This window comes from Watersipora subatra, chromosome 1 (genome assembly GCF_963576615.1).
Source record: "Watersipora subatra chromosome 1, tzWatSuba1.1, whole genome shotgun sequence".
NCBI classification, from domain to species: Eukaryota; Metazoa; Bryozoa; class Gymnolaemata; order Cheilostomatida; family Watersiporidae; genus Watersipora; species Watersipora subatra.
Window position 1 is genome coordinate 15471282 of NC_088708.1, and position 26976 is coordinate 15498257.

The 26976-nt window shown below is 36.2% G+C and overlaps 3 protein-coding genes across 5 annotated transcripts in view; 2 read left to right on the top strand and 1 right to left on the bottom strand.

Moving 5' to 3' along the window:
- The first annotated feature begins 6694 nt into the window (after positions 1-6694).
- On the top strand, positions 6695-9258 carry LOC137404637 (glycerol-3-phosphate phosphatase-like). 2 transcript variants are annotated; one of them, XR_010979726.1, is made up of 8 exons: positions 6695-6782; positions 6892-6962; positions 7098-7190; positions 7596-7736; positions 7952-8165; positions 8261-8405; positions 8525-8660; positions 8775-8888. XR_010979726.1 is itself a non-coding variant. In XM_068090868.1 (7 exons), exons 1-7 carry the CDS (start codon positions 6713-6715, stop codon positions 8932-8934), a joined length of 894 nt encoding a protein of 297 aa, XP_067946969.1. In that variant the 5' UTR covers positions 6695-6712; the 3' UTR covers positions 8935-9258. The 2 variants fall into 2 exon arrangements, 1 of the variants encoding a protein (XP_067946969.1); XM_068090868.1 differs by lacking the exon at positions 8525-8660 and having other exon boundaries at positions 8775-9258.
- An 880-nt stretch (positions 9259-10138) lies between these two features.
- Positions 10139-26617, top strand: LOC137395867 (RCC1 and BTB domain-containing protein 1-like). Of its 2 annotated transcripts, XM_068082261.1 has the most exons (6): positions 10139-10180; positions 17130-17586; positions 17680-17830; positions 18814-18935; positions 19346-19549; positions 25873-26617. In XM_068082261.1, exons 2-6 carry the CDS (start codon positions 17157-17159, stop codon positions 26130-26132), a joined length of 1167 nt encoding a protein of 388 aa, XP_067938362.1. In that variant the 5' UTR covers positions 10139-10180; positions 17130-17156; the 3' UTR covers positions 26133-26617. The 2 variants fall into 2 exon arrangements, with proteins under 2 accessions (XP_067938362.1, XP_067938363.1); XM_068082262.1 differs by lacking the exon at positions 10139-10180 and having other exon boundaries at positions 16970-17586.
- Positions 26618-26620: 3 nt separating this feature from the next.
- Positions 26621-26976, bottom strand: part of LOC137395851 (myosin-IIIb-like) — a 32680-nt gene continuing 32324 nt past the window's right edge. Inside the window, 1 exon segment of the mRNA XM_068082260.1 lies at positions 26621-26750. Within this exon segment, the coding sequence (XP_067938361.1) occupies positions 26641-26750 (110 nt within the window). The 3' untranslated portion in view covers positions 26621-26640.

The window sequence follows — 26976 nt, forward strand, 5'->3', positions numbered from 1 at the left end:
TGACCAGAAACTGCGAAAAGTTCTGCTAATTAAGCGTCTTTCTCAAACTCGGTGACCTACTAAAAAAGGCTATCTGCCCAGGTTTTACTCAAATGCATGAGACCATCCTCACCTGAAACACTAGCCTCATCAAAGGTTGACACTGTAGGCATAGCAAGTATCTTTACCATATCTCTCTACAATGAAAGTCCACATTTGCTACCTGTGCGAAAAGTGACTAAACTATTATTGGATTCGGTCCATTACCAAGGGATCTCCTCAAAATTCTTGACCTTAATCTCCTCAAACCCCTTAAATCATGGACAACCTTGGCTTTATCGGCATTGCTGCTGATGTCGCTTCTCATTCTTGCGCTAGCAAATACACCACTGCCGTCGCCGGTGTTGTCACCAGCCTTTACACCACTGTGGGCATCGTTACCCAATTAAGTGCTAGCGAGTACACTTCAGCACTGCTGGTGTTACCACCAGCCAATTGCAATAATGACCGCAACCAATTGCTATAATGACCAGTACATCTCGTCCTCAGGTATCTACCCATCTCATCAAAACTTCACTTTGCATGGCCATGCCTAAATTAGTCATGTAATTATAGCATTAATAACAGCAGCAACATGTTTTCAAACGCAATTGCACATAGCCAAATAATCTAGCGACTGATCATAGCTACTTTGAATTGTTTGATTATACTTTCCCAGTCGACTTACGAAATGCTCAAAGCGATTTTCAAACCTCCACAAGTTTGAAAAAAAAGGAGGACAGCTCTTCGATAGCTTAAATTTAAATTTCACTCTACTTCATCACCATAAGATGCCAATCTTAATTCACACCAACACGTGTCTTCTTTATACACAAACTTTATTTTCCTTTCATTGAAAAACTTCGTAAATAAATCAGATAGCATCCAATTTTTTTACATAAAACCAGCTGCACTGATTCCAAAACATGGAATGATTGACAATTATTCTTTTCTGTTCGTTTTCTCCGCAGCTACTTTCATTTCAACTCATAGCTGGTCATCATTCCCTTTTGCAATAGTACAATCAACCAATTTAAGGCTCGATCCGCATGTATGACCACCACACTCTAATCACCCAGCACCACTATCATATGACTTTCCTTTTGTGCAAACAGGAAATGTAAAGGTGAATCCCTTGACATCCTTAGCAGTCATGCTTAAAAATCAACCCACTCCTTTAGCATCTGAGTGCCCTGCTTCACACTGCAAATTAGAATTTACAACTCATATTCATCTTATTGTAACCAGTGTTTGAACTCGCTGGAGGTATTACCAATTCTCATACTTCGATTATCTTCTCATAAAACTTAAGCTGGTTTTAACCTTACATTGTGTTTCCAATCACTGCCAGCGCATCTTATTCTTCTATTTTGTGGTACGCAATAAATTCGTTCTACCCCTTTTTGGTCAGAACCAGTCATTTCAGTGGTGAGTTTTTACAAACCTAAGTAAACTCAGCATCTTCAAACTTTTTGACTGCAAAAATCTCACTACTGTGTGTGGGCCAAACGAATTAGGCACACACCCAGTATAACTAAATGACCTGCATGCCTTTTCCATAGCTACTTTGACACCACGAAATACTTCAAACTTTCTGCCGTCAGCTTCCGGTATGACTTGATTTAGTTGGCACAGCTTTAAACATAGTCTTTGCTCAGTAATTTTTTCATAAATTGTAAAAATGCCAGATCTTACATCAAAGGTAAATGTTTTTTTTCTCTTACATTTAAATCTTAGCAAACTCTGCATCTTCAAGCTCATTGATTGCACAAATCTCATCTGAATAAAGGGCATATCAATTTGGCAATAATAAAGGTGTTATTGAGATACACCTTTCTGTATTTTATGCAATAAAGACCATGTAACTCTTAAAAGTAGAGTAATAGTGGTGCACCTGTGGTCAAACAACCTTTGTGGAACTTGTTACCACAGCCATAACAATAGCTTCTGGTGCTTTCAAACGTGGAAGGCAATAATTTATCTTCATATTTGATTTGTCTTTCAGGTTCTAGCCAACGCTTGCTAAAGTTTCTAGACTGTGCTGGACCATTTATCGCTTCTAAGTTTTGTGTAACCCAACAAATTGCTATTAAATATTTCATTATCATATAAAGTCCCCTTTCTATTGATAAAATCAGCTTTTGCTCTCTGTACCAAACTTTTCAATTCTCATGCGAGTTTTAGTGCTTAAAGAGTTACTCCTAATCTTTACCAATCCATGTTTATCTTTTGTATCAGTTCCATTCTTAAAACTAAATCTCAACCCATTAACAGCAACTGCCAAAGAAAATTCTTTTCATTATTCAAAATCATTCTTTGCAAAGAAAATCACTTTACTTCTGCGTTCTCCAACTTTCAACCAGCACTAAATTTCATTTATTCTTCAGTTTTACAAATTTCATTGCTTTTACATATACAGTGTTTCTACTATCATCAAAAATTGAATCGGCATTTCGCATATCAAAACCGAACAAGATCAAAGCTTCTCTATCATGTCTAAGTGTACGTTGTCTAGCTCTTTTAAGCCAAAAGCATTAATGCGCAATAGCAAGTAAACAATATGATACTGATGTATATGTATAACAATATAATTAAACTTACTAATAGGTCAGAATGCCTTCACAAAATAAACAGTTGAGTGACTTGTGGCATGAATTTACAATAGGTGATAATTCTTGATATCATGACAAAAGGGAGTGAGTGATAGCCGAAAGTTAGTGATCTTATATATCTATGTTTAGTCTGTCTTTTTTTATAGTTGCAGTGGTAACTAGTAGGTTACAGGAGTGTCTGAGCTAAGGATTCCTACGTCTTGATTCATGAGGTTATACTCATCTTGTTTATGGGATCTCCGGCTATGTACAATGTGGGATGTGGCTATGTAGATGAGGCATGGAGGTCTATATGGGATCCTTGTTTGCTGTCACTTCAGATCTCTATCTATGTAGGGTTATAAAATGGTGACGGTCACATCTGCTGCGGTTCTGCAAGTGTATGTGTATAATTGTCTCAAACAATGACTTTTTGTTGATTCTAGTTGCAACATTTGGGGCTTTGCTGAACTAGATGTTCCTGTGTAGATGTTGCAACGATGGGCAGGCATGCATGCAAAAATAAGTATATTTTTGTAAAGCTTAAAGGTTTACTTGCAACAAAATTCACGTTACAGTTGCTTGGTATCAAAAGATTCACCAAGTCTTACTCTGCTGTGTTGTAGGTGCAAAATATGTGGAACTGTGATTACAAGCTCTTAAAAGCTAAAAAAACGAACAGTTAATTGCAGCCGTCACGAAAACGATGTAGATTAGAATCCCTTTCTAAAGCGGCTCAAATGGGACGTAGCTGAACAAGACGGCTTCTGTTTACACTTTCATACAACCTCATTCGTCGGAATATTTTCACAAATATACTTCATGCGTTCAATAAAACCATGTCTATTGTCTGTACGCGTCTATTTCATCATCATTGTAATGCTGTCACTTTGAGCACTGATATATCAAAACCTATTGTAAACTTTTTTTTAATATTTTAACCTTAGCTTGAAGGATTGCATATCATCCTCTGATGAACATAACGAGCCTGGTGGTCACTTGTGAAAATCGAAAAATGCTGCAGAAATTATTCGCGCTGTTTAGCAGGAAGTATGGGTCACATGATCAGATTACGACTAGTCGATTAGACCAAGCTGAAACGAAACTGTAAACTAGCGAGCATCTATATTTGGTAAAGGCTCTTCAGTGAAACCCGAAGTGTTTGTCATAAACTAGTGCTACAAGAAGTTTTACATTGAGCCTTTTATTGGCCTTTCAATTCACGTGATAACATAATGCGTCAAAACAATAACCAAGTTGGCTTGAGTGCGTCAGCAAAATAAAAGGATTCTAGCCTGCGGCGCTTTAGTAATGGTTTTTGAGCTTTTAAGAGCTTGTAATCACATTTATACATATTTTGCACCTACAACACAACAGAGTAAGACATGGTGAATCTTTTGATGCCAAATAACTGTAAAGTAGCGAGCATCTATATTTGATATGGGGTCTTCGGTAAAACCCGAAGTGTTTGTCATAAACTAGTGCTACGATAAGTTTATATAGAGCTTTTTATTGGCCTTTAAATTCACGTGAGAACATCCCGTGACAAGACAATATCCAAACTGTCATGGTTACGTCAGAGAAATAAACGAATTCCAATCTACGGCGGCTTTTCGTTTTTGAGCTTTTAAGAGCTTATAATCACATTTGTACATATTTTGCACCTACATCACAGCAGAGTAAGACACGGCTAATCTTTTGATACCAAATAACTGTAATGTGAATTTTGTTGCAAGTCAACCTTTAACTAAAACAGTAAGGTTTTCTGAAAGTTTTTAAATTTTAGTTCATTTCATTCTTAATTTAGTAAAGATAGAAGCAGCGTCAGTTGTTGGACATGTCCAGGGCTCCATGCGTGCTGGGTGATAGTATGGGTGTAGGTAATTTGCAGGGGAGGCATGGTTGTTTTAAGTGCAAGTAGTTACTGTGTGTCATGTTATCTTATTGTCTAGGTCCGCCGGCAGTGGAGTGTTGGTCGGTTGTTGGTGTGGAAGGGTGTCGGTAAGCTGTCGATGTAGATTATATTACTCAGACGTAGGTCTCCTTTTTTATTTCTTTACAAATCCCATTGTGTAGGATGAGATGTCCAATTTGACTTTAATAAGGAACAAGTCGTTATAAGTCCAGCACGGGACTGATAATTGCTAAACAAGCAGAGTTGTAAGCCACCAGTATGTCACTAAAAGCTTACAAACCATTGACAATTTGTTAAATCCTTAAAAGCAGCATACGTTTCCACTACAAAACAAATATAATAAACTCCAAACATTGTGGCTGGCTGCTCCAACTCTTTCGCAAATGAACTTTTACACTAAAAATCTGTTTAGCTTCATAATCTATGAAAAGCTGTGATAAAGATTAAACCTTATTTGAAAAATGAGCATTTCAAGTCGATATCATTACACGCAACTGCAATAAGGTTCTAATAAAGACTTGGAATTATCAAAGCATGTATAACCTTTTATTGACATTTGTAACATTGAACATCAATAAAACGATGTTCTTTTCATTGCATGCCAAAAAAATGAACACACAGAAATCAAGAAATATCAAGTTAGTTGAAAAAATGTATTTTGAAAGTTGGTAATCTATTAGTATTGCGGAACAATCAGGATAGTGAATTGAAGGTTGTAATAACAGGATGTTCATAAACTGAAACATGCAATGGTGGATGTAGTATATGTCACGAAAGAGAAAACGATGTTTGTCATGTGTGGAAGAATAAATACCAATATTCTGGGATTGCAGAATTTTGAAACTTGTAAGCAAATGCAAAAATGAGCGAGTTTGGGATAAGGCAAAATGTTCCAAGATATGTGAGGTGATGGGTGGAAGTGTGGTAAGCTGCAATACGTGAGTACACAAGCACAAAAGCTAATATAACAAAATGGAGATTTCAATGCAATTGAAGCATTAAATATGAAAATGAATAAAACAAAATATTATTGCTATCAGGCTCATTTTTTCAACAAAAGTTAATTTGTTGCTTCTATGTTAATATGGAAGTTGTTTTCTCTTTGAATGAAGTGAGACAACTCAATGTCTATGCTGTACTATATGTCGTGTTAACTGCTCACACTATATTAATAAACATTTCCGATAATAGTTATTTTATTAAAATATGACATTGATTAAACCATAGTCAACAATGTTGCACATTGTTAACTCTAAATTGTTGTGTTAGACAACAGCTCTGAAGGTGTTACGTTTATATTAATACGGCAACCTATGAATTCATGTCAGTAGACGTGCAATAGTATGATCATGCTTTGGAAATTCTAAAGCAATTTTTAGTAATGAGTAAACGAAGTCGTTATGTTTGACTAAAGATAAATCACTTTTTTACTAGTAATACTAGAAAGTAATAAGTAATAAGAAAGTAATACTAGAAATACTAGTTGCAACTATGTACTGTAGGTTTTTGAGAGATGTGGATACATGTAGTTTAGGAATTTGTAATGTGCACAGATTATGATTTAATCAACATTTACAAAGCTTTTTATTTTTCATTGTTAATACCAGCTGACAAGATACATAAAAATAATCTACAGAACAAAACGATAAACGCGTTAAAAATCTATAGTAATAAATCCCGCATACCTAGCAACAATTTTTAGCATTGTCAATAAATCAGAAAACAACTGTCTGTTCATCCAACTGTTCATCCAAATTTTACATGCATGCCCTCAGTGCCTTCCACCCGTTTTACTTGGTTTCAAAAAACCGTCTGGTTTCTGAGATCCACCTTTTCAAACACCCACCTGCGGGTTATCTTATTTAAGAAAGAAATTGTGGTCATCACTAGACTTAACTGATAGTCATTTATAACACATTCATCAGCCCTCAGTAATTTTATAAATATGACTGTACGTAAAATTCAATTAGTTCAGATATGCAGGCTGGCTATTGTCATTTGTAGAGACAAAGTATCCATGATTTATCTTTAATCAATATTTCAACTAATCCTTTTTCCAGTACATAACTGAATTGGCATAAAAACAGCATATAATCAAGAATGTGCGAGTATGCTTATACAGAGAGAATATACGTGTGTCTTACAGCTGTTCTTATCAATTGTTTATTATAGTAGTTCAGTTTGACAAATGGATATCGGTGCTGGGAAGGACTTGCAAGTCTTGAAAAATATTAACACAGTTCTCTTTGACTGCGACGGTATGTTATGCTATCTTTTATTCCATGTTTCACATAATTGCCTTATGCCTTTGAGCAATAGAGGTATTGAACATTGCACGTTTCAGCCATGTCATAACATTATTTTTAGGAGTCTTATGGGATGCTAATGGCAAGGCCATTACTGGAGCCGTTGAAACTTTATCATTGCTGAGGCAAATGGTAAGTTTGTCTAAGAGGATGCGTGCAGCCGATTGCTGCGAGTTATTGCGATGTATTACCATGACATGTTGTGTTAAACGACTGCACATATGTATTCATAATAATTTTTATTGTCGCTTAACAGCTCTATTACAGGGTAAAAGAGTGTTTTTTGTCACTAACAACAGCTCCAAGACTAGACAACAGTACGCGGAAAGATGCAAAGCTCTTGGCTTTCAGGCCACAGAAGTAAGTGAACTACTGATAATTTTCTCTCATAACAGCACAGGTCAGCGGATCCTACTCTCATAAGATATTTTGCTTAAATCTTTTTTCTAACCAAAGGTGGTAATGTGCATTTGATTTGAGTGAAATCTTTTACGCATGCAACCATAAACATTGTCATATTGAGCCATATTTTGTGAAACAGAACTGTATACTTATGTACTGATTTATAAGGGTGCAATGTTTCAAGAAACTCAGAACGTCATACTTTGGAAATTAGTTTGAATGTTAAGACAAATGCCTGCTCAAATTTTACATCATATATCGAAAAGTTTGTATGTTGAGGTGATCATAAATCTTTATCTGGCTGTATATGTACTGGAAGACAAAATTACGAATTTACTAGCACAGCCAGCCTGTCTGTTGTAGGATGAGATTGTCTGTACAGCTTGGCTTTTAGCAGCATATTTCAAAGAGCTCCTTAACTTTCAAGGAAAAGTATATGTGATTGGTGGAGCGGCTGTGGCCAGTGAGTTCACTGCCAAAGCTATTGACTTCATAGGACCAGGTGTAAGTTACAGCATAAAACTCAACTGCAACGCACATATTAACTAATTTAACAAACATATAGGACGTCATCATCTATTCTGACAGTGCAATGTCATTTCAACAATACTCTGCTTAAATATATTTCACTAGTATTCAGATAAGTAGAACCGCTCAGCATTCATCTGCTGGATGATGGCTGCTCTGGCTAATTCTACATTCCATTCTGCATAATTTAGGAAGAAACATACGGAGCTACAGAAATGGGCTATTCAACGTATTTGTCTATGGAGTTGGATCCTGATGTCAATGCGGTGGCAGTCGCGTTTGACCCATACATAAACTATGTCAAGGTCGTTAAAGCAGTCTCTTATTTGCACAAAACAGGATGTGTATTTGTGGCTAGCAATATGGACAGTTGCTTTCCAACCCTCGGGGAAATAAAGTTGCCAGGTAACCAAAAGGAATTCAGCCTATATTAGTTTATAATTGTTCATTTTAATATGTGTGTAAATATCAAAAATTTATATCAATTCATATATTTGTAGGCACCGGCTCGATAGTAAACTTTGTCAGCACTGGTGCTGGCAGAGAACCCGTGGTGGTGGGAAAACCTAACATATTAGCAAAAAATATTCTGGAAGCAGCTCACGGCAAGTTTGATGATGAGAGAACCATGATGGTTGGTGACAGGTGTGTATGCTTAGCATTTCTGTAGGCAAACTAAAAACATCTAGATTCTAGAAACAACGGGTTGACTCCCTTTAATTCATGAATATGGCTAAATATTCATTCACTCTTGTCATTACTAGGTTTAAAACTGCCTGTGGAACTTGGATCATAATAAAAGTGGAACTCGAGCTAACAATAAAATGCTAAACAGTCAATTAACTGCTAGACTAACCAAGATAAGGAGTTGCCCCATTCTTAGCCTCTGACTGAAGATAGGTAAATCTTTTGGCCGTGTTGTATTTTATGATCACTCTATTATCATTGGTATTGCAGTTTGTATTCCCTTTTGGTTTATTTGTAATTCATATATGGATGTGTTTGTGTTTATAGGCTGAACACAGACATTGCATTTGGCAATCATTGTGGCTTTAAGACCATGGCTGTACTAACAGGCGTCGCTACCCTTGATGATATATCAGCTGCCAAAGGCAGTGCTGAAGAGCCTACATATTATACTAGCTCTCTGATGAACTTGATGGAGCTTTGGTGAATTAAACAGTTGCATAGGTGTTTGAATATTTTCTGCAAGCCTTTGTATATGGTTTTTCAGGTGCTTGTATGTGGTTTTTAAGTTCCTGTCTTTTTATTTTACAAGTGTTTGGCATGATTTTAACACTGTTTCAAGTGTAATGCCCTGCTATTAACACTTTCATAGAACTTTGCGTTATATATCTGTTTAGCTCAAATTGTGCTGAAGAATTTTTGAAAAATTTCCATGCCGTTTTATTTCTTACAGCCAATGTGCGTTGCCAAATTATTCATTCTTGATGCATATTAGAATCAAAAGAAATAAACCCAGATTTTATTAGTCTCACTAACCATTTTGTAGTTTCAGAGCTATTAAGTAGTAAGAGCCATTATACAGTTTAGATTGTTCAGGAATGCCATTATAACTAGATTGGCCCAGATGATTTTAGGTTAGCATGTTGCACTGTACTATTATATGTTAGTATTACCAATGATATACAGCCCCTAGCCTGGGCATGGCTCTCGTGGGGGATTGGGAGAGAGATGGGATTGGGCATGGCTCTCTCTCTCAATCCCCCACGCGAGCCATGCCCGGGCTATACAGCAATCATGTGGGGGCTGTATATCATTGGTGTTACGTATTGTACATTGATGTTAGCAACATACCTGCCAACTCTCACGCATTGGGCGTGAGACTCACGCAATCACCCCAAAGGAAAAATGAAAATGCGTGAGATTTTTGCCCCAATTTCCACAATTTTATATATACTATCATTGATATATCAATTGCCCCAAAACCAAATCTCACGCATTGCCCCGCTCTCGGGTTGGCAGGTCTGGTTAGCAATGTGGGTTGTGCTGAAGAATACGTAATTTGTGCTCATTATTTACAGCTATATAAAATATATACAAAAAACTTCTAAACTATACGTACGTGTACTAGCTTAATTAACTGCTGCTCCAAAGGCACTTTTATTTTGTTACGGAGTTGTTCTTCTAATATGTTACGTAGATCAAGCCGTATAGTATAAAGACGCACACAAAAAATTATTCTTGCATTTGGAAAACACGAATGTTCGTTACGTTTTGAAGCGCAACACCACGTGAGGCGGTAGCTTTATTTAGGTACGTGACTTGATAAAACCGCCGCACCTATCCTCGGTGTGCGGTAGCTCCAGTTTAAAGGCTATTGATTGGAACATGCTTATAGGCCCTTATAGCATTTATGTAGTTCGGTTTTAATAGGAGTTATAAATTTGGCGGATTAAGTATGTTATACTTCGAATACTGTATATAATTTTGTGGCAGTCAGCGTTAACGAGCCACTTGCAAGTGTCGTAAGTTGTCTTATACTGAATAAGTAATAGAACTGATGCACAACTGTAATTGTTGCTAGCAATGTGACTGGTTGATCAGAATATTCTCTGCCTTATCATGCTTGTGGAGCTTGAAAAATAAAAGCCACGGGCTAGCCGGGTCACGCAAGATTTTCACAACGCATATACAAAACAAAAACAAAAAGTTGTTTTTGTTTTGTATGTGCGTGGCGAAAATTCTTGAGTGCGTCTAGGTCTAGGTCTAGGTAAAACTCGAGCCTTTAGACCCCGCTCGCGGGTAAAAGAAGGCCTTCAAAATGTCTGTCAAAAATTCGATAAAATTTCATGGCTTTCCTCGCAGGTTGCGGGAAGTCCTGGGCATAAAACTATATTGATAAAAACTCGAATTTGACTCAATGGCGGGGGTTCCCCGTTAGTTGTTGACCTTGTATTATGATCATGAATTGTATCTTGTAAATGCTTAAAACTATCAACAAAAGAACTGTGCTTGCTATTTGTTAAAATTTCTAGCATCAATGTCATGCGAGCATTCTTACGCCTTGCCTCCAACAGCTCTAGATCTAAAAACTGCCTTGCTTCCGTAACACTCTGTTTTCCCCTCAAATCTGAAATAAAACGCACAGCCCTTCGCTGCACATTCTCCAACGATGTTATCTGCCTAACTAAATGAGGGTCCCATACCTCACCTGCATATTCCATTATAGGTCTACACAAGGTGAGGTATGCAACCCTCTTCACCTTTCTGGGGGCCTTAAAAAGCACATGCCTCATCATACCCAACCTCTGAGAAGCCTTTGCCGTCACCGAATCAATCTGCAAGTCCCAACTAAAATCACTAGTAATTTCAACTCCAAGATATTTAAAAGCTGATACATTCTCTAACGCTATTCCTCCTAAAAAATAATCCACAGAACTATCAAGACCGTTCTTACCAAACCTGACTATTTGACACTTATCAGTGTTAAACACCATACCCCAATGCTCAGCCCACCTTTCCAACAAAAACAAATCTTCCTGGAATTTTTGGGAACTATCTAAGCTGTTAACCGGGCAATAAAGAAGGGCATCGTCCGCAAAAAGTCTTATTGTCGATGTCTTTATAATGCTACAAATGTCATTAATGTAAACTAGAAAAAGAGAGGGCCCCAGCACGGAACCCTGAGGAACACCAGAAGTTACTGCAAGAGAACCAGACGCTGCTCCCTCTACAACCACTCTCTGCATTCGGTCTGCTAAAAAATGTGCTATCCATCTAACTACTGCTGAGTCAATACCAATAAATAACAGCTTTTCAATTAAGAGACCGTGAGGTACTCGATCGAAAGCTTTCGAAAAATCCAACACTGCAGCGTGTACCGAGTCATTTCCATCCACCATTTTCATAATGTCATCTACTGTTGTGACAAGTTGGGTAGTGCATGAGAGACCCTGTCTAAATCCATGTTGGTTTGGGTTGAGCGTTACATTAAGATGCTGATTAATATTGCTTAGTACTATATGTTCTAAAAGTTTGCATGCAATACATGTAAGTGAAACTGGTCTAAAATTACTGGGGCTGTCTCTCGAGCCTTTTTTAAAAATTGGTACTACGTTTGCCGCCTTCCAGATATCAGGCAGCTGGCCAGTATTAAGAGAATGTTGAAAGATAAGAGCTAAAATCTGACTAGTGACCACCACATCAAGACTGAGGTCCTCTTTCCTCAGCTGGTCAGGGCCTGGGGCCTTTCCGGTCTTCAGACCAATTAACAATTTCCTCACCCCCTCACTAGTAATTGTAATCGGACAGTTCCCTTCAGCCCAAAGCGGCTCTGAGTATGAACTGCTCCCAGAAAAAACACTCTGAAAATACTTGTTAAAAATCTCTGAAGTCTCAAAAGCTGATTTACCCTTAAAAATAACAGAGCCATGGCAGCTCTTCCCACTTTTCCTTCTATAAAATGAATAGAAAGGCTTGCTATCTCCCAAACTCAGTGGTTTGAATAATATTCTATCATAGTGGTCATATTCCATTTTCCTAAAGAGCTTTTTGTTTTGGCGCCTAGCCTGTTTGTACTGTTGTAGGTCTGTGTCCAGGCCACTTTTCTTGAATTTATCATACAATTTTCTTTGCGATCTTACACATTTCCTGGCAGAATCATTAAACCATACGGGCTCGTCTTTGTTTCTGATCTTTTTTGTGCATTTAGGTACATAGTTACTGACTGCTTCTTTCAAGTCCGTTTCAAAGATTTGCCATGTTGTGTTTATGTTTTCTTCATTTTGAATAGCGTTTGACACTTTAGAAAGTGTTTTCTCTAGAGCCAGAGTGATAGCTTCAAAATTTGCCTTAGCGTATATTTTAAAAGAATCATTATGCTTACTATTTGGCCTAAATTCCCTGATTTTTATATTTATGCCTACCATGTAATGGTCACTTAGTCCAGGATTGATCACATTCAAATCTGTAAAAAGGCTGTCATTATTAGTAAGGATTAGGTCGAGTGTATTGCCAAGTTGGTGTGTAGGCTCAGTCACGAGTTGGGTCAGGTGATGGGATAGCAGACTGCTCAAAAAAGATTTGTGAAGTGTTTTGTTGTGAGATCCAGAACGAACTTGACCTATAATCCAGTCTATGTCAGGCAAGTTAAAATCACCTGAAACAAATATAGTAGATTTAGGAAATCTTGACACTACTTGTCCCAGTAGATCGTCAAGTGGATCAATTGTTTGTCTGATAAAAGACGGTGGGATGTAAAGGCACAAAATTATCAAATCTAGGCCACTATCAACGCATTCTATTTTTACACAAACTACTTCTATTGGAAAATATGTACCCTCTAAGTGGATCTGGTGGTGATTAATACATGGTGAAAGGGCAATCATAACTCCTCCGCCATGGCAATCTCGATCACATCTATAAATACACTTTTGCGATGAGCTCAAAATCATTTCATTATTGAAAGACGAATCAATATGTGTCTCTGTAATGCATAGTATATCATATTCCGATGCTAAAACTTCTATTTCATTCAGTTTACCCTTCACTGACCTTGCGTTTGCTAAAAGAAGGCTTATTGGTCTACTTTCACTATTTTTTTTTTGATTATTTTGTAACGATTTGTAGAATTTTCTGCTCTGATTTTCTTTAACGTCTGGTATAACTGAAAATCCTCCTCTCTTTCCTCTTTCGACATATCTAGCTTTGCAAAAATAGCCCCCTTCTTAAAGCGTGACCCGGCTAGCCCGTGATAAAAGCCATATTGATCAACCAGTCTCATTGCTTGCAACAATTATAGTTGTGCAGGAGAACTATTACTTATTCAATATAAAACATCTTGAACACAGAACCTACTTGCAAGTGGCCAGTCAGTGCTGTTATTGTAAGCTGCATTTTCATATTGAGCACATGTCTGTCATAGATGACATAACTGTATTTTGCAAGTTTTTCAAAGGTGCAATATTTTTTGTGGGTGGCATTTATTTCCCAGATATAAATTGAACTAAAGAGATTATTAAAACATCACTACACTACAGGAACATTAATCTTTCAACATCAACATTCATTCATCTCAGCATTTTTCACAATCATATCCAACATTTAGAGTAACACATTGGACCTGGTAGCAACAAACGAGTCTTGATGAATGAATTAGAACATCGCTTTGGTGACCACTACCTTGTGTTCATATAACATAAATAACCAGTAAAGTTGTTTCTCCCGAAACCGAAAACAATTAAAATTTTACAAAAAGGCTGACGAGGAAGCCATTAAAATAGAAATGCAATACTTGAAATTGGAGTTCACAAAATAAATGGTTCAGGAACAATGTAAAGTCTCTCTGTAGAATATTCTCCTGCAAACAAAAGCCAACATGTACCTAACAGAGAGATAAACCTCCAACACCTTTTAGAACCTTAATAGTTCAACATACAAACTGAAACTCCAAAACAAGCAATGTAGATATAAGCAGAATAATAAAACTATTAGACATGCTTTAAATGTACGGCATTACCTACATCTATCATTAACTGTAAAAAGGCAACCACCCAAGCCTTTTACACATTCGTTAGGGCAGACAAAAGCAAAAATTTTGGTAAAATCTCTTTAAGGGACAACCATGGGGAATGGATTAATAACTCTGGATAATGCGCAGAAAAGTACATAGTATTTTATAAGTGGTCATTATCAAGATGATCTACTTTTTAAGGGTTTTAGGGTGTCAAGGCTGTATCTATGTGTTTAGAAATCACCATAGGCATAATAGTGAAACTCACCATAAAATGATATAATAGGAAATACATAATAATTTAGACATGCTAGTTGATATACCTTGTGACCGCTGTTTGTTTTCTAAATCTTGAATGGATTTTCGAAATCAATTAAACTACGTAAGCAATAGAAACATGAGTACTACAGTAAGATGATGGAGCATATTGTACTATACTATATCAATGAAAATTTCATCTTCATTACCACAGCTAGAGGTCATGAATCTGAGGTCATTTAAAAAAGGAAAACTAAGACATTTCCTCACAAAGATCATTCAGGAAAAAAGTATCTCTATTACTCCCTCTATATCATATAATGGGATTACCCAAGACCAAAACATATCATGATGGGAACCAGAGTAACTGCTAGATGAGAACTGATCTATTTACCTGAAAATAAAAAGTATACCACAGAAACATTGTACTTTGAACTGTTTGCGATTTGAGAGGGTGGGGAGATGTTGACAAATACACAACAATCCTATTCGGTGATATTCTGTTACTCAGGACATCTGAATCAAACAATTGAAGAAAATAAAATATTTTAGCATATTTGCTTGCAGGACATTGTAAATGTAGAAATATGGTATTCTAATTGTTTTGGTGTCAAAAGTGCCAGAAAATAGTGCCTTTTTTTATTGTCAAAGTGACACAAAACCTTAATTATTATAAAACACCACAAAAAATAACTATAGCATATAGGATAGATTGTATAAAAACATAAATTTATATTATAAAATATAACAAAGTGTCATAAAAAAATCTCAGGCTGTAGAAATGCTGATATGCCTGACTGCTAATGCAATGTATTTAGTGTGATAAACATTTGTACCCTGCTTCGGTAGGAGTTCAGAAATCAGCCACATCAAAGTTAGTATTTGCATCTTGGTACGATGAAATGTCATTTGTATAAATGGTAACACTGAACAAACTATTATGTGAGATGAGGAGTGAAGTTGAGACAAATTCTGGCTACAAGGACTCCAGTCATCAAACAACCATCTTTTGCTTTTCATTTTGTAGCAAGCTTCTTTATTCAATGTTTGAGTTGAGTGTTTAGATTAAATCTGTTGCGTTTTATGTATGACATATAAAGATATGTCATACGTATCTTTTATGCAAAGCAAATGCATAAAAATTTAAAATCTGGCACCAATTAAACTCTTCAGTTTTTATAGTTCCGATATGCTTTACTCAGTTACGCCTAACTGAATGTCACATGATAAGAATTTTATGCTTTCGTGTTGCATATGGCGTATTTCATCATTCAATACAAGTTTTGCCCTGTTGCGCTTTTCAATGATACTGATGAGAGATATCGCACAACAATCTGATAAATATGTAGAAAATAATAGCTGAATAAGCTGGTTTCCGATTGTATTGGAGCTTAAAATTTTAGAACTTTAGATAGAGCGCATTAGTGGGACCTTCAGAAGAGATCCCAATGTTGTTTTATCTCACTGCCTTCATCACAAATAGGAAACTGCTTGTAGAAGTTACAATTGAAAATATTTTCTAATTTGTTAAAAGAGATCTCTTTCTGCACTTATGTTTTTCATAGTTTTGATTAATGATAAAATTTTAACATTTTCTTCTTGAATTTTGGTATTTTTTGTTCCAAGTCAAATCATGAGTTTTTGGTCTATTGATTATGACTATGTCATTTTTATTAACCAGTTTTTTGTAAATATTTTAGTAATTTCATTTCAAAATATCTTGTAGCGATGAAAGTCAAGGTATTGTAGCTTAGCATGTTGATTCAAATTGAGTTGTTTTACTTGTGTTTATATTTTTAATGAATCTTTGCTAGCATTGATTATTGATTAGCCGCTGTTAGTTTGCTTGCTGGAACTAGGTAGCTATACTCTGTTGAGTGAAGGTAGTGATCGCTTTTATGAGAGTCTTGTGAGGTGGTTATACATATCAGACATGGCACAGATACGCGCTAGTCTTACCAGTTATTTATAAGAACTTGTCCTGATAATCTATCATGATATGTCTATAACTGAGCAATGGATTTCTAAATATATCTCTGAAGTCATGGATATAAGTATTTGTGGTTAGTGATGTTGCATATGTTTTCTTGTATTAGCACAGTACATGTAGTATTTTGTGAGTTTAGTCGCGGAGAAGTTGATGTTGTTGTGTACACTAATGAACACATTCAAACCACTGTTCACTAAACAATTTGTGATGTGGATTAATAGCTTTTTGCACATGAGAAATTGTCTTATGTTAGAGTCGTTATATGTGTATATCTTGATGATGGGGCAACTTAATAGTGTCATTGCATGTGGTCTTAGATCACAGCTCTACATATTGTAACAGTTCGAATGCATACGACTGAGACCATTTGGTACCTTTTTTTCTTGTAACATAGCATCAATTTTGTAACTGAGCTATGCCAAACGTACCACTTTCTTTGCTGTGAGTTGCAGCTCTTGTAGTCTTTTGTCTAGTTGTAATCTTGATTCGTTGATTATTACAATGATTTTGGTGACCCCTAGTTTTCTGTGTATTGTAATTAACCAGAGCTTTGGTAACATGTTAAACTGTTAAACTAACAAAATTATATATTTAGCATGAGTTAACGTAGTTTAATTATCTTGTTTTTGCTTATAAATCTTTGCAGGAATGCTAGTTAGCAGTACTATTCACAATGACTTTGACCTGCTTATATGGTGGTCTTCCGGCTGATGCACTTTATACCGTTGATCTGTCAGAATGTGAAAGAGCATCGCAAGGACTGTTACAAGATTTGCATAGCATTGATACTGATACATCTACCAGCAGTCCTGATCAAGTTTTAATACAGAAAGTTAAGGAAGGTGACATTACATCCGGAGATATCTGCTTCATCGGTGATCGTTTGCTTCTGCAAAAGAACAAATCAAAAGAAGAGTCTGGAAAATGGACAGCCATATATTATAAAGAGCATGTTTGCCTAGTTTGCATTGGCGGTCAATCAGGGTGCACTATTCAGCATCGTTGCTTGCATCCAAATTGTCAGAGCAAGCATGAGACTGTGCAAAGTGTGTCAGCAATAATGGGATTGTCAGCGACTGATGCTCTCCTTATATTCCACACGGGTAATAGCACATTCATGTGTCAATCTTGTTTGTATTAATATGCAAACCCTATGACTTGTGATGTATTTACCAGTACCTTCTATAACATTGCAGAAGATGGTTCTTTGTGGTCTCTCTCAAGCATTGGTAACTCACCTGAGAAGGTTTTATTTTCTAACAGAAAGGTTCGACAGGTGGCGTGTGGAAAGGAGCATATCGCATTAGTGACTAACCTTGGCCAGGTTTATACATTTGGTGGTGGAAGGTTTGTTCACTGAGTTTTATTGTACTTGGTTAGTCCGCATTTTACGTTGTAATCTACAATTAAACCTTGGTCTTCGAACGTCTCAAAACTTGAATAAACTGGTTTGAACGAAAAATTCTAGACTTGTTTGCTTTGGATGCAAAATTTCAGATTGAACACCCCCACCCTTTGGCGATAAGCTGAAATAACCCTTCATTGCTGAACGCTCTGCCTGATGAACTGCGTAGGGTTGTGAGTGGGCCCACTTTTAGACGTGCCCTCAAGCTGTACCTGTTGAGCGGTGACTAAATAGTTTCTGGCTGCTCGCTGTTAACTTGTGGCCCAGCGCCTTGACTAGCAATGCTACTGCCCAGTTTGGGCCTCATTTCTTTTGTTGTTTTTTCTGTTTTCATATCTTTTGATGAAATAAAACAAACAAACATTGTATGCGGATGGTTTCATTATGATTCACAAAATGCTGACGGTATTTTGTCTTCTGCATTCTGTATTAATGTAAGATTTTCTTTTTATTAGAATAAAACAAATAAGCTATTTTATATCTTTTTCTGTTTCACAAATTCTGCAAAAACAAGGCTGGAGTGTGAGCTGCTATAGATGCGGCAATACTTTCTCCAGCCTAGCTCTTTCCATTGATTAAATGTTTATGAGAAATTCGATGTACTCTATATATATTACCCGCTCTTTCTAATACCGTTTATGATGTCAGAGCATGTAACAATGCTTAAAATTTCACGTTTTTTCTGGAACAAGTATTAGGAATATTTACATTATTTGCAACGGACAAATTATTTCAGATTTCAAACAATTCTCATTTCGAATTGCCTGCTCAAATGCATTGTAGCCAGGACCAAAGTCAGACTATTAGCTATAATGAGTGTAAGAATGCCTGATAACACATTGTTTAGCTATTCAGTTAGTATTTTTTTGTGCATTTTGAACTAATTAACTATTTTTACGCATGTCTACTGTCTCGTGTTATTCAGTCGAGGACAGTTGGGCCATGGTTCTCTGGACTCTCTGAAAGACCCGAAACTAGTAGATGCATTATCAGGAATATATGCCACAGGCGTCAGAGCAGGAGGCTGGCATTCTATAGTCATAAGCGGTAGGTGGACTTGCTCCAATGCTGTCATGGTGATTTCATTATTATTTTATGTTCCATATCATGTAAACTAGTAACCTGAAAGTCTAGTATGTCGTGAGAGATTTCCAGGTGTAATAACTATAGGTACAATTATTCTGGAAGTAACGAACGTGGCTGATTGGCGCAGTTGTTGGAGTGTCAGTCTGCCATGCTGAAAGTTGAGAGTTGAATCCCATATGATGCAATCGTTTTCCCAACCCCCAAACGTGGCGGTGGACAGACAACTCTTATTATAGTAAAGTGTATCTTGAGGTCTCATAAACATCTGCTTTTGCTGACAGAATAATATCTTTTTAGTAACTAATTTAGATCACTTTAGAAAAGCCTGCATCTTTTATGTTTGTTGTAGGATAAGTATTCGATTGTTTTAGATATCGGAGACTTGTACAGCTGGGGATGGAACGAAAGCGGGCAGGTGGGTTTACCTTGTCTCAAAGACAAACACGGTTTAAATAGGTCAAGTGCGTATGAAGGTCGAAGTATAGTGCCATATCCTTCACTTCTCTTTGAAAAAGATGACTCTATTACACTAACCGATGTGAGTTGCGGTTCAAGGCATTCTGCAGCACTAACAGGTGGGTAAGGTATAGCAGGAGGCAAGGTCTATATATTTATAACACTGAAGTGCTTAAATCACTTTTTACAAACCAAATTATTTATTTGCAGCATTATTAAGGACATATAGTCAGACATTTACTTACGATTGCTTTCTTAAGCCTGGTTTCCAAATACGCCACAAGCACCGTTTGAAGCATCGCAAAATTATCTGTGGTGAAATGAGAGCCTACGCGCCAAGTACTGCTGGCATTGAACTCAAAACCCCTGGAATGGCAGAGGTCATTCGCGAGTACGGAAATCCGGCCGACGCCATTTTCAGTTACCGTTTGAGTTAATTTCATTGTGTTCAATGTGAGAAAGAAATCTAATTTCAGATTTAACAGCTATGGAAGATCACGAATACGCCGCTAAATCAAAGGAACAGACTACTGAGATTACACGTAATAATTTATCTAAGAGAGAAAAGGGTGTAGGAACACACTGCTATTGCTATTCGATGAACTGCAAAAACCGCAAGAATGGACATTCAAAGGAAAGGGCATGACATTTCACAAGTGAGTCACTTCTACTACTAGTTATATTACTATTGCTAAAGTCTACGACTACTACTAGTTGTGCTACTACTAGTTAGTACTGCCACTAGTTAGTTCTACTACACTAGTCACTGGGTGAGTAAGAGTTGATCAGTGTCACTACTGAGTGTACGAGTTTGACTGTATTTTGTCGGTGATTAGATAAATTTATAAGCTAGTGAATGAAATGTTCTTCCTTCAAAACGAAGGTTTTTTATTATTTAAACTTGGAATTTTTTATATTAATATTTTGGAACTACAAACCGTTAGGTTATTTCTAAATATTTATATTTGAAAAAAATATTTGTAGTGCCTATAATATTATTTATTGTTGTATCTGGATATAGCTAGCAGTAAGGAGATAAGAGTAATAATACTATTGTTATTACTACTGTTGCTAACTAACTACTACAGTTTCATTTTAATTTTTAGATTTCCAAACAAAGCAACTGAGAACTCTCGCGATTTACAATGGTATCGCAACCGTAGAAGAGTGAATTTAAGCCTGATCCTTGGGCACTTATCTGCAACGAACATTTCAATGATCCATGTTTTGACAACAGGTTAAAACGTTCGACTGAAGTCATTTAAAGGTAATATTTTTCAATGTTGAATGATGCTTTTCAATGATTGAATTTAAAACCATATTGTCAAGCACAGTGCTGCAAGGTTGTTCAACTTAAAGTAGTTCAATCAAACTGTAATGACTACGTCAGATAAATAAACAGATTCCAATCTATGGCGGCTTTTTGTTTTTGAGCTTTCAAGAGCTTGTAATCACTTTTATTTTCGCTTATTTTATTAGTTGTATTGTTGTATATTAAGGGTACTATGTTTATGTGAATAAGACATTCATTTTTGTTGATTAATGTAATTGTTATAATTGATGTTTTTGTTTAGGTGGTTGGAATAATAATCCTACTGATACTCAGTTTAAGGCTACCTTTCGCAAATTTATCAGCAAATGTGGTGCAAAATCAGATGCTGGTAAGACAGGTAATGTTACTGCTCAAAACGAGATTCTCATCATACAGGCTACTCCAGAAGTTGATCAGTTTGTGAAACTCAATGATTTCAGATGTCAAATTTCTGTTATAGGTAACAGTATAGTCTATATAGCTGGCTACATTGTGCAAAAGCTAACTAAAGTGCTGTTGTGACATTGGCCGTCAGTCGCTTGTTACCACTAAGTCAAGTATCCAGTACCGACATCTCTATACTTTACTCGAGCTACAAAACAATGGAGGATTGGTGCGTCCATCAGACGGTGTCATCAGGATCCTGCTAGTTGCAGATCAATACTTTCGTATTAATACAAAACCAGATCCACTCCATTGTGTGGTGTATTTTATCAGTAGTGTAAGATCTAGTGATGTGTTATGCCTTGGGAAATACCTTACGGATACAGCAGATGGCGTATCCAACCACTGCATCGATGAAAAACCTTATTCAGTCGTTTTATGATCTCTGACAGCATCATTATGCTAAAATCCTACACTCAAACTGCAAGGTGCATCTTTGTGGCATACAATACTAAAGTAGTACTTTTTAAAGGCTAGTAACAATGTAATCACTGTAATATATTCATCTGTAGCTGTTGTTGTGCTGTTATTTCTAATCTGATTTAGTTCTAAGAAACTCTGATGCACCTTGGCTCAATATTCAGTAGTATACAAATCTCCTTTTACTCAATTCCCGTAACGTGTATGCAGGGTTGGAAAAACCAGGTTTTTTGGTTTATACCGGTTTTTATGGTTTAAACCGGTTTTTATGGTTTAAACCGGTTTTTATGGTATTTATAGTTTCACCAAGGTTTTTGCAATTTTAAGTTTAATTAACATCACCTACTATAGCTGCAAGATTGAGTATTGAACATACATATGTGGAATCATTTGTTAAAGATGGTACTGTGGGAGTTGTTATGGGAAAAAAGAGAGAAAACATATGGAAATTTTAGAATGAGTCTTAAATCAAACATGATCGATGAAATACAGAGCAGAAATCTTATCACATAAAGTGAATATTTTACATTCAGCTCTATGTATAAGTAGGGACTTTAATCCAAGTGATTAGTCGTTTGGTAGTATAGAGCAGAGCATATAGCAGATGCATTGCTACTGTTTGGAGCAGTGGCAGATGACTCAACTTCTATCACCTGAATATTAGCATCACTGTCTAAATTGGTGTTGTCAGTTTGACATCTTGCTACGTGAGCTTTAAGCCTATCTGCGTGACCTTGCGTTACGACAGCACACCTATTACGTTTTGCCTTCAAACCTTTGCCTTTTGCAGTTCGAGTGAAAAACTGCCAAGCGGGATCCTGTTTGCCAGGCACCTCGGAAATTTGAGGCACAACTTTAACTTTTCAAAGCACAAAAAACTTAATAAACTGAATTCTAACAATCCAACTACTTTGGCTTGTGCCCAATAAATGAAATATTAGTTTGCAAACTTAAAGCATTTGCCCAAAAGGATTTTATTGTTTTAATTTCTAATTGTAAGTAATCCTTTCTCGCTGGCCAGACTTGGGAAAGCATTCATTCATTATTAGAGACGATGATTGGATTAGATTTCACATGGTTTTTATATTTCATCAGTAAAGAGATCATCATATCACTTGATAAAACCAATTGACAATGAAATTCACTAATTCATTGTTGTGCTAGGATTTCATGTAGTTTCAACTTGAGCTCTGCCATCAATTTACTACTGTGTCCTAAATAAACTTCCACAGCTGATAATTACATATAATTGCATTTCTATCGCACATGAACCACTAGGAGCTTAAAATATTATGTTTTTGACAAAAAATAATGGAAAAAACATAAAAACCGGTTTTTTCAGGCTGGTTTAAACCGAGCCAACCCTGCGTGTATGTATAAGTTTAATCATCTGATCCACTAATTCCTGCATTTCCTTGTTTGCATTATTTTGATTATCCTCTATTACAACTGTTTTTAATTTCCGTTTAGTTGTTGCAGTAGTTCATACCATCTTTTACAGATACTGTATTATACATATCGTACATTCATAAGCTATTATCACTTAAACCTTGAAAACAGTTTCTGTTTTGGCAGCATACCTATGTGTTGTTTTTATCGAAATACTTCATGTGCTAAGTTTTTCCATATGCATTTATGCATATGTAACATAAATTTTAATATAATGGAACAGTTGTTATTTGCCTGAATATATCATTTGCTGGGTTTATGCATCTGTAATACAACAGCTTGTATGAATAACATGGTCCACGAAAATCTATTTTACATCTACTCATCATTTGATATATCCCACTCCATATGTTATAAATAGGTTTTCTTCTATCAGAGCACTCTAAACGATGTGTAGGAGGAGTTTTCATTAACACCCAACAGGAAAATAACTATTCATTATGTACATTTCTGTCATTTTTCACCGTTTGTTTACAAACGGAACTAGCATTCGATTAGCTCTCCAATATGGCGTATACGTTACGTATCACTATCAACGTAAAAGTCACATGATTGCCATTCCAGGGGTTTTAAGTTCAATGACTGCTGGCAGTTGGCGGCGGTCAACGCAAGAATTCAAGTTTCGCAAGGAGCCGCAGGCATAATTTTCCCGAAATGCACTGTACAGATAAAGTTTGGCACTTGCGAAACAGCATGGCGAGGCGCCATTTTTACACGATCACAGCGACACAGCTTTGTATGAACATAAACCGCCGAGCCTAGTGCCACAATTGTTTTGCTGTGCAAGATTGCCACCGGTGTCTTGCAGCCGATATGGGAACCACACTTTACTCTTTGATTTTTGAACATATCACGTGAAATTCTAGCCAATATTTGACTCGGGCCCTCAAGTAATTTTCAAGCTACGATATTGAAAGTTTCTTAAAGCATCACACAGTTACATAAAAGGAAGTGATGAGGTTTGAGATGAAAAATTTTATAATAGAACAAAATAATATTAAAATGAATCAGTTAAAGGTTGACTTGCAACAAAATTCACATTACAGTTATTTGATATCAAAAGGTTCACCATGTCTTACTCTGTTGTGTTGTAGGTGCAAAATATGTGGAAATGTGATTACAAGCTCTTACAAGCTCAAAAACCAACAGTTAATTGCAGTCATCACAAAAACGCCGTAGATTGGAATTCCTTTCCAAAACGGCTCAAATGGGGCGTAGCTAAACAAGATGGCTTTTGTTTACATTTTCATGCAACCTCATTCGTCGAAAATTTTTCACAAATATACTTCTCGCATTCAATAAAACCATGTCTATTGTTCTCACGCGTATATTTCATCATCATCATTGTAATGCTGTTACTTTGAGCACTGATGTATCAAAACCAACCGTAAAAATTCATTCAATTTTTTAACCTTAGCTCGAAGGAGTGCATATCATCCTCTGATAAACATGAGCCTGTTGGTCACTTGTGATAGTCGAAAAATGCTGCAAAAATTGTTCACACTGTTTAGCTGGAAGTATGGGTCACATGATCAGATTACGACTAGATGATTAGACCAAGCTGAAACGAAACTGTAAAGTAGCGACTATCTATATTTAAAACGGGCTTTCCAGTAAAACCCGAAGTGTTTGTCATGAACTAGTGCTACGAGATGCTCTATATTAAGCCTTTTATTGGCCTTTCAATTCACGTGATAACATCACGTGTCAAAACAATAACCACAATGTTTGAGTACGTCATCGAAATTAAGGGATTCCAACCTACGGCGTTTTCGTGGTGGCTGCGATTAACTGTTTGTTTTTGAGCTTGTAATCACATTTCCACATATTTTGCACATACAGCACAGCAGAGTGAGACATGGTGAACCTTTTGATAAAAAATAACTGTAATGTGAATTTTGTTGCAAGTCAACCTTTAAGATGTGTATGTTAGTTACCATTAACATTAGTTAGTGTATGTTAAGTCATCATCAACATTAGTTAGTGTATGTTAAGTCACCATCAACATTAGTGTATGTTAAGTCACCATCAACATTAGTTAGTGTATCTTAAGTCACCATCAACATTAGTTAGTGTATGTTAAGTCATCATCAACATTAGTTAGTGTATGTTAAGTCACTATCAACATTAGTTAGTGTATGTTAAGTCACCATCAAAATTAGTTAGTGTATGTTAAGTCACCATCAACATTAGTTAGTGTATGTTAAGTCATCATCAACATTAGTTAGTGTATGTTAAGTCACTATCAACATTAGTTAGTGTATGTTAAGTCACCATCAACATTAGTTAGTGTATGTTAAGTCACCATCAACATTAGTTAGTGTATGTTAAGTCATCATCAACATTAGTTTGTGTATGTTAAGTCACCATCAACATTAGTTAGTACATGTCAAGTCATCAACTCCAAACCTGTTTCTTCCATCACGTTTGTACGCCAGTCTCCAAGGTAAAGTAAAAATACAAGCCTCTAATAATTTATTACTGTTTTATTAATTTATTTTTATATTTTATTGTGATATATTTATATTTTGTTCATGTAATGTATTTGTTTCATCGCTGTGTGTAATTACTGCTGTATGTATTTATTAAGGAGTTAATTCGTTTTACAGCCCTAAAACCGATGATAAATGAATTATAGTACTGTATATCTTTATAGAAATACTTGATCCAACATATAAGATTTTAACACACCACGCAAATCCTGGAATGAATTGAATTCCAGGATTACATGTATGTACGCGGTAATACATGTATGTAGAAGTCTGACTGGGGTGCTGCCGGCTTCTTACCATGACTACTTGTTATTATTATTATTAGATGATGGTAAATTATACACTTGGGGCTGGAATGGTTATGGACAACTTCTAACAGACAGCAACATGACTCTTCAAGACTCACCAGGACTTGTACACGAGGACAAATGCTTTAAACATGTAATTTGTGCTGGATGGTGCACATTGGCGTATGTATCCCAACCTCTCCCGAACGCAGATGATTCTAAAGAGGCTGTAGATGATTCATGCAAGCATAAACTGCCAACAGATCACTTGTTGGCCATGCAAAGTGACAGAATATAATGTTGTGTTCAGTGAGCTCCTTACATGTCTGAATTATGCAAATCTTGCATAGACCGGTTCATTTTACATTACATTTGCATGTTTTATGTATCTGTTTCATGCTCTAATTTGACTGTAGTAATAAATATTATTTTTGTTGTTATATCCAAAATAAAATAAAAATATACAAAAGCTTCATTTTGATGGATGAGTAAGGGGAGGTATGACAAGATTTGGTTGTTAGTTATAAAACTTGAGTAGGTGGAATATGGCAGAGCTTATCAGGAAAAATAGGATTTGTTACCGCATTCAAGTAGTAATTCACAGTATTATGCATACATTAATTAAATCAATAATGACTTTGGCCCAGCACCTGCATGTTAATTTGCCTGAATATAGTGTATGTTGGTTAAAAAGGTGTAGAAACAGTATATTATTACAAAAAAATATGATATCACAGTTTGGTTCCTTGTAGCTCTGAGATGTGGTGCTAGTAGCTTTAGGTGTTGTCTCCTCTCTGTAGGAAGAACTATCCAGGCCGACTATATTTCTGTTTCACCCATCCTCTTGGTGTATGTTTTTGAAATGTTATATCTTTTGCTAGCTTTGCCCCTCGATCCAAAACGACGTCAGGTGTTGCTAAAATTGTAGCCATATCCATGTCATAAAGAGCTACTACAAGAAAAATCAGGTGAATGCCACATTTTATATCGGAAAACTTCTTTGCCTTGGTCCCGTTACAGGTTGCAAATCATAGCAGTGGCTAAACTAAAGCGATATCAACATCAACTGTAAGTTGAGAGCTAAGAGTTGATAATAGTAGTTGATGATACAAGTTGAACCATTGTTAAAACTACTCTGCGGC